The following is an 8,332-nucleotide window of genomic DNA, read 5'->3' as shown; positions in this document are numbered from 1 at the left end:
GCTTTTCATGGGTTTATTGGGCATTTGCCTGTTTTGAAGAAATAGCTGTTTGTTTCTCCTTTGCCCATTTTATTTTATTTTTATTTTCATTATGTTTCTAGAGATTTATTTATTTATTTTTGAGAGAGAGAGTGCACACCTGAGAGAGAGAGAGCGGAGAGAGGGGAGGGGCAGAGGGAGAGGAATGGGGAAACATAAGCAGACTCTGGGTTGAGCACCGAGCTTGGTCTCAGGACCCTGAGATCATGACCTGAGCTAAAACCAAGAGTTGGAGGCTTTACCGACTGCACCACCCAGGTGCCCCTGTTTTATTTTTTTTTTAAGATTTATTTATTTATGTGAGAGAGAGAGAGAGAGAGCATTCCTGGCCAGAGGCAGAGAGAGAGAACCTCCAGTGGACTTCCTGATGAGCCCGGAGCTCGAGCTCACCACCCTGCGATCACAGCGTGAGCCAAAACCAAGAGCCGGATGCCTGACCCACTGAGCCACTCAGCTGCCCCCTCTTTGCCCATTTTAAATTTGGGTTGTCTGCCTCTTGACTGTTACATTGTGCCCCTGCTGTCCACAGGGGAAACTGAGGCTCAGAAAGGGGACTGGGCCAAGAACACTGGGCTCATAAGCAGATGGAGACCGGTAACTGGGTTGGTGTCTAGCTCCCACCCTAGCGGGTCACGGGTCACTGTCTTCTTCCCAGATGAGTGGCCTCCTGCCTCCAATTTTGACCCACCCAGTCCACCCCAGGTCCTGTTCTTGCACTTGAAGCAGTAGAGCCTCACTGGCAGAGGGTGGGCCGGAAAGACAGGGGAACAGCCATTCTGAGGAACCAAACCAGTCCTCTTTCCCCCTCCGAATCACGAGGACCCAGCTGACGTGGCCCCGGGAAGAGGGGACAGCCCGGGCCTGTGGTTGGGGAGCCTATTTATACTGGCTGGGCCGTGTTGCAAGCCCTTCCTGCTGGGGAGAGGGACGTCACTGGGCGCTGACCTCACCAGAAATGCTGACGCATCTTCCCCTCATGCTTTGCTCCATTGGCCAGTCGGGTCTCCTCACCTTGGGGCCACTGCCTGTCCTCCTGCACATCGCTGTCCCCTCCCACCGAGCTCCAGGAACTCCCCCATCGTCCACACTCCCCGCAGCCCTCCAACCATGCCCTCCTCTTGCAAGCTGTTCTGGGCAGGGTTTTATCCTTTAAATTCTTGTGTTAAAGACTGACTCCCATAGTACCTCAGAATGTGGCTGTATTTGAGAATCTTTTTTTTTTTTTTTTTTAAGATTTTATTTATTTGACAGACAGAGATCACAAGTAGGCAGAGAGGCAGGCAGAGAGAGAGAGGAGGAAGCAGGCTCCCTGCAGAGCAGAGAGCCGGATGCGGGACTAGATCCCAGGACCCTGAGATCATGACCTGAGCCGAAGGCAGAGGCTTAACCCACTGAGCCACCCAGGCGCCCCAGAATGTGGCTGTATTTGGAGACAGGGTCCTCAGAGAGGTATGGCACAAGGAGGTCACGGGAATGGGCGTGGCCCATCCATTATGGCTGCTGTCCTTCTAAGAAGAGGAGATTAGGACAGACACACAGACTAGGGGTCAACCACGTGACGAGACAGCAAGAAGGTGGCCGTCTAGGAGCCAAGAGAGAGGCTGCAGGATAACATCGACCCTACTGATCGCTCAGTCTCAGACTCCTAGCTCCGGGATGGCACCAATAGCCATTTCTGTTGTTTCAGTCCTCCCGTCTGCGCTATGTGGTCAGGGCAGCCCGAGCAGACCACTAGCTAAGTCCTCCTTTCCGTCGGTGGCTGTCGCCCCCGGGGCCTGCACACCGCACCTTGCTTTGCTACTCAGAGCGTGGTCTTTCAGACTTGATAGCCCCCTTGTGAACACCACGTCCTCTTAACTGCTTCTACCCAGGGTGATGCAGGGACACGAAAGCAAAGGCTTGTGGCTTCCCCCCACCCCGAGTGCAAAGGGCGGTCCTTGGTAGCTGAGATGGCCGAGAAGCACTCCAACCAGCTGTGGCTCTCCAGCCCAGAGACGGGCCCTGAGTGTCTCAGTTTCCTCATTCAAGAGAGCCAAGGCATCCCTGCCCGGGTGCTCTGTCCCTTCCAGGGCTGTTGCTGAATGAGATCAGGGACACCAAATGAAGAAGGATCCAGCCTGGCATGGGCTCCAGGAAACGGTCTTGCGGGGGTGGGCACAGAGATGAGGAATTGAGCAGAAGCCACGTTCTCAGGAGGAGAATCCAGAACTGGTCCTCAGGGGCGGCGATGGTGGGTGTGGTGAGTGCCATGCTGGGGTGCCAGGGAGTGGGCGGGGGGTGAGGAATAGCCTCCTGGGCATGGGGAGGGGGAAGAGTCTGGTTTTGCCCACTACGGGATCCTCAGCGCTTGGGAGGGGCTGGCTCAAAGTAGGGCCAAATAAAAGTTCGTCGTACAAATACATGAGTAATGGTGAACGTGTCTGCAGAGGATAGAACAGGTGGGAGCAGCCCTGGTGGTCAGGATGGCTGTCCGATTCACCTTCTCTCCTGCCACCTCAGCTCTCCCTGTCCAGGCTCCACAGGCCCAATGCTTTCCCTAGCTGGCAGCTTCCAGGTGTCCTACCCTGGTTCTCTGGGCTCCTGAGGCCCTCCTCCCCACTGAGCTCCTGAGGGTGCAGGCCAAAGACCCTTTTCCAAGCCAGGGAGATATGCTGGGGCTGCCTCTCAGCCTCCTTGTCTGCCCTAGGCCAGGCCTCAGTTTACCTTAACAGAGTAGCAGGTTAACTAGAGAGGCATGGTCTCCACATGCCTTGACTCTGACATCCAGAGGTCTGCGAGAAGCAGGGGACTAACTAACAATCATTATCTTTCAGAGAAAGTGAAACCTGGTCCCCAACCGTCACCGCTGGCTTCCCCTCTGAGCTCACAGCTTCCCCATCTCCTCCGCCCCCAACACTAGCCCTCAGCTAGTACTTGGAATTAGACTTCCATCTTTCTTTTTTCCTTCAAAGGACTTTTGCCTTTTATGTCCATGATAGCGGCAGGGCTATGAGCCTGGCCCAGGAAATGCTTTTCGAATCCTCATTTTACAGGTGGGGCTGCTGAAGCCCAGAGAGATTAAGTGACTTGCCTCTGGTCACACAACATGTTGGCAGGCTTGAACCCTAATTTCCTATGTCTCGTTTCCCCCCAGAGGACCCCGTCTGTAAAGAAAGGGCCTGGCTGCAGGCAAGGGGCCTGGGATAAGGAAGGTTAGTTGCGAGGGGGGTGCATGATGGGAGAGAGGAGATGGCTGGGAGCCCCGGTGGGGGATACAGGTCCTGGGGCCAGAACCACAATCTCGGAGCTGCCAGCCTGGGTCTGGCTCTGTGCCCAGAGCGCGGTGGTTTCTGCTCACAGATGTCCCAACAGCTCCAGCAAGAGGGCGGGAAGGGCACTCAAGAAGGAAGATGTCTCGCTACCCTCAGCTCCAAACCACAGTGACTTGTGAGGCTGATGGCTCCTGGGCCAAGCCTGACCTGCAGCCCTCCAAGGACCCAGTTGGCCCACTCTCCCCTCTATCCTGGGCACAGCTCCCTACAGATGGCATGGAACCCCTTGCTCCCTGCTCACCCCAGGAAGGCCGAGGCTTCGGTTTGCATCATCTTTGGAAGTGGGCCTGGCCTCGAAGAATGAATTCGAAGAAAAGAGGAGGAGGAGGAGGCATGCCACCGCACACAGCGCCCATTGGCTGCCCGTGGAAACTTTGGTTTTTGGGGTCATCTTCCCAGAAGGCCTGCCCTCCCCCCCTCCCCACCCACCTCACGAGGTGTTGGCCAATCGCCCTGGCGGGCATAAAGTGGCTGCCAGCCCGCAGGGCTCCCAGCCAGGAGGTGTCACCCCCAGCAGGCGCCGGCCAGAGCTCGGGCACCCAGCATGCGGGCACAGCTTATGTGGAGGACGCTGCCCAGTAAGTACTTCCTTCCTCTCCACCAGCACCCCGCTTGCTGTGCCCATGGGTGCCAGTGGGGTGCAGGGGCACCTTCTGTCCATCGGGAGCTGGGAAGGCCAGGCACCAGAAGGATGCTGAGAAGGGGAGAGAGCCAGGAGGTCAGGCAAAGAAAGTGGTTCACTGAGAACAGAGCATCTTCACAGGGTAAAGAAGGAGAGTCCCTGGAAGACTTTTAAGGGGAGGTGATACAGAGGTGACTGTGGGAGCAAGAGAATAAGGGAAGGGGATAGATTGAGGGAGAAGCCAGGGAAGCGGGAGGGAGGTGGGTGACATGCTGGGTGAGGAGGAATCTGCAGACGCTCAGCAGAAATGCAGTGTGATGTCTGGAGGGGCAGTGAGGCTTCCTTGTTGCCCTGATCCATAGGGTCTGGGATGGAGAGACACAGTCCACTAGGCGCGGGGACCCTGGAGCCCACACAATCACACAGCATGCCTAGACACACCCACAGGGTGACACGCACACAGAGCCATGTGATGTCATTCAGAGCCCTCAATCTCACCGACCTGGGAGCCCCCACGTGCAGTCCGGTGCCCCAGGGTGGACTGGGCACAACGCTTGTGTGTGGCCAGTTTGTTCCTCTCGCCTCATGCAGACCTGGACACACACCCATGAAGATACCCTAGTGCCACATGCACGCAGCACTCACATGGATCCCCTCCCCGCTCCCCGCCCAAGCCCGGCTGCAGATACCTGGGGAGGTAGCGAGGAGTGCCCTATGGTCTCGGTGCCTGGGTGTCCAGCCCCCCAGCAGTCCCCGGCAGCGTCTTCCCCAAGGGGCTGGACGGTTCTTAGGAACGGAACATGGTGTCACTGCCTTCCGGGCCATTGCGCCACAGGCCCCTTCCGACCACATGGCTGCCGGTGCCTGGGGGTGGGGGTTGGGTGGGTGTGGGGAGGTCGCCAGCAGTAACTATGCCTAACCACCCCCAAGAGTCTAGCTCACAGCATCCCTGGTGGGCCTGACGGAAGTGGCCACTAATGAAGAAAAGAGGAAGGTGTACGAGGTCAAGGACAGTCCTGGCCTTGTGTGAACTGGGAGAGCCCTTCTCCCTCAGTGCCTTCGTTTTCCTGTCAGTAGAATGGGGCTATGGTTTAGATGATCCCACATATTCTTTGCAGACAGAACCTTCTGTGGGAAGGGCAGCCTCTTTTGCTTGTGCAGACAGAGCTCTAGGCACCGGGCTGCTCCCAGGCTCAGCCCGCCTGCGCAGAGGGCCAGGGTCTGTGACAGGGGAGCCCAGGAACTTGGCCCAGAGGTCTTGCAGAGAGCAGCCTCGCTCTCTGTGTCAGATCCTGAGGCTGGCAAGATTGGCAGGTGCAGGAACTCCTCTCAAGGGCCTACTTGGTGAAGCAGAACCATTGTTAGGGATGCTGGGCTGTGACTCTCCAGGGAGGTGGCGGTGGCCCCGGCAGATGCGTACACAGTGCCCAGCCCCACCCTCAACGGCAAGAAGGCTGAGCTGATGGGCTATGCCCTCAGAGGCGCTGGGGGTGTCTTCCCCTCTGAAAGCCGCTGACCTCCCTCCCCAAGTCAGGTGACATCTTCCCCCCTTCTCTGCTCCAGGTCTGGTCCTCGGATTCCTATTCTTGAGCACGTCGGTCATGGGCAGCTGTCTGGACAAGGACCAAGAGCTGCTCAGGCAGCTCCAGCAGCAGGCGGACATCATGCAGCGAACCAGCACGCTCCTGAACCCCTATGTGAGCACCTGGCCTCTGGTGGCATCTGAGTCTCAGAGGACAGCAGGCCTGGGGCACGAGTGAGCCTGGAGAGGATGAGGCCCAACTCCCATTCATGCAACCCCCACTCCAGATGGGGCTGGTGGGGAAACCAAGTCCCTATGTTATTCCAGGGCCCCCTGGACCTCTCTGGGCCTAACTCTGAAACACCAAGGAGAGGAGAGATCTTTCCAGCTTGTCCCATTTCTCAGGTGTAGCAGCAGGGACTGAAAGAGAGTTCTGTCCTCCTGAAGCCCATGGTTACGCTCCCCGCATCACAGTCACCCCAACCAGCCCCCACCCCCAGAATCCTTCTGTCCCTCTTGCAGACACTGGGAAGTGCTCACCCCTCTCTGGCTTCAGTTTCTTGATCTGTACAATGGGAGGATTGGATGGGATGGGGTGCATGAGGTCCAGCATTTCAAGGCAGACCAGAGCAGACGTGTGTGTGTGTGTGTGTGTGTGTGTGTGTGTGTGTGTGTTGGGGGCTTGAGCACTCACGTCCTGATTCTCTTTTCCCTCCAGATCCAAAGCCAAGGCCTAGACAAGGATGGATTGAAGGAGCACTGCCGGGAGCGCCCAGGGACCTTCCCCAGCAAAGAGGCCCTGCAGCAGCTCAGCAGGCAGGAATTCCTGCGGGCTCTCAACACCATGCTGGACAACGTTCTGCACAGACTGATGGCCTTGCAGCGAGACATCCTCAAACCCCAGGACCTGGAGACACTGAATAGGGCAAAGCAGAACATTCGCGGGTTCAAGAACAATATCCACTGCTTGGCCCAGCTGCTTCCAGGCTCATCAGAGACGACTGAGCCCACTCCGACAGGCCCAGGGACATCTCCATCGCCCACCCCCACCCCAGACACCTTCCAGCGCAGGCTCGAAGGCTGCAGGTTCCTGCATGGCTATCACTGCTTCATGCACTCGGTGGGGCAGGTGTTTCGAGAGTGGACGGAGAGCCCGAGTCGGAGTCGGAGACACAGCCCCCGCCAGGGCCTGCGGAAGGGGGCCCGCAGGGTTCCGCTCTCCAGGAGGAACAAGAGACTCCTGCCCAGGGGGCAGCTGCCCCGGTAGTCTTAGGGGACACCCCCAGCAGAAAAGGATCCGTATGTACTCCCTAGGATGGCATCTCCCCCCAGGGCCTCCAAACCTGCTCCCCTCTGTTCCCCACCTCCCAGAAGTGCACTTTAAAGGGTGGGAGCCAGGCTCTGGGATGGGAGGGTCGGGTCAGGCTATTGAGCCCCCAGCCCTGAGTTCGTCAGTCTTGGTGGGGTGGCTGGGTCAGGCCACGCGGGGCCAACTTTCCATTGATTCAGGGGTCTGATGACACAGGCTGACTCATGGCCAGACTGACTGCCCCCCCCCCGCCGCTCTGCTCCCCGAGGCCTGCTGGCCCTTTCCTCTCATGACTTACAGAGCCATTGCCCCCAGACTTCCTCCTTTCCATGGCAACATGGTTCCAAGGGGAAGGTTAGGGCCTGAGCTGGCCTCCAAAGGCTCATTGCCATTCTCAGGCCAGACACCTGGACATCTGGGTGACCTCACTTTAGGCAGCTGTGACAGATGCAGAGCATCTTAGAAGGAGCACTGATCTGGTGGCGGGGGTGTCCAAGAACAGGGCTCAGTTCCCAGCTCAACCCCTAACTCACTGTGTGGCCTCAGGCAGGCCACTTTACCTCTCTGGACCTCAGTTTATCTTTTATGATTCAAGCGATTGGTGTAAAGCCCTCTCCGCTTGATTCAATGACATAGAGCAGATATCCAATGCCTTGCAAATGGGCAGGGCCTGGAGTTCTCTATAAACCTACTGCCTGGAAGCGCCTGGTCTTGGATCCCGGCTGCTGGCTTCGCCCCCTGGTGGTGCATCATTAAAATTTCTCATGCTGAAACTGGTTCTGGAGGGAGGCCCAGAAGGGGCTGGCCCAATTCTTTGGAGGGATATGACTAATTTATCGATTTTTATCAGTTTTTATCTGTTTTCTATTTATAAGGCTTATTTATGATTTGTATTTAATGTTAATATTGTGCCAACATATATTTAAAAAACTTGCCTTTTTCTAAAGCCCTTGTGTCTCTGTTGCCTGGTGGGAAAGGATTTGGGGGAGCCTGACCTTTTGGAGAGACAGGGGCTCCGACTGTGGGGTGTCTCAAACACAGACAGAGCATTTAGCCCATCTGAACGTGACTCCCTTGAGATGTTAGGGGCTAGGAGTGTCGAGGTTTCGGAGCAAGAGGGAAAGGAGGAAGGCTGGAGCTGTGGGCCCCTGTGCGGGTCTGGCTGGGAGTCCATGTGCTGATGTGGGTTCTGTGAAATAGACAAGACACTAACAGATCCTGCCTCAGACATGGCATGTGACCTGCTCTGTCCTTGAATCTGCTTCTTGAGGGGCCCCAAGGAGTAGGAATTCCACCAGGCCACCAGAAAACTGGGCTCCCTCCTGATGCTCAGAGCCCCGCCTTTTCTTTAATCTTGAAATTTCTTAATGCGTGAAAAGAACATTCGCTGAAACAGACCAGACATTGACTTAATACTGAAGCACTATATAAAGGAGCCCCCTTCCCACTTAGTAAATAGGGATACAGTATAAACATCTGTGAAAGAAAGTGGACCCTTGAGGATTAAATGCAAACCCTAAAATTGTGCA

General features: G+C 56.5%; 1 protein-coding gene across 3 annotated transcripts; it reads left to right on the top strand.

Annotated features, from left to right (window-relative positions):
- The first annotated feature begins 1,713 nt into the window (after window positions 1–1,713).
- On the top strand, window positions 1,714–7,690 carry OSM (oncostatin M). 3 transcript variants are annotated; one of them, XM_046024190.1, is made up of 4 exons: window positions 1,714–2,278; window positions 3,552–3,928; window positions 5,536–5,669; window positions 6,213–7,690. In XM_046024190.1, exons 2-4 carry the CDS (start codon window positions 3,895–3,897, stop codon window positions 6,759–6,761), a joined length of 717 nt encoding a protein of 238 aa, XP_045880146.1. In that variant the 5' UTR covers window positions 1,714–2,278; window positions 3,552–3,894; the 3' UTR covers window positions 6,762–7,690. The 3 variants fall into 3 exon arrangements, with proteins under 3 accessions (XP_045880146.1, XP_045880145.1, XP_045880143.1); XM_046024189.1 differs by having other exon boundaries at window positions 3,379–3,928; XM_046024187.1 differs by lacking the exon at window positions 1,714–2,278 and having other exon boundaries at window positions 3,105–3,928.
- The last annotated feature ends 642 nt before the right edge of the window (window positions 7,691–8,332 follow it).

This window comes from Meles meles, chromosome 12 (assembly GCF_922984935.1).
Source record: "Meles meles chromosome 12, mMelMel3.1 paternal haplotype, whole genome shotgun sequence".
NCBI lineage: Eukaryota > Metazoa > Chordata > Mammalia > Carnivora > Mustelidae > Meles > Meles meles.
This window is presented reverse-complemented; position numbering and strand designations above follow the sequence as displayed.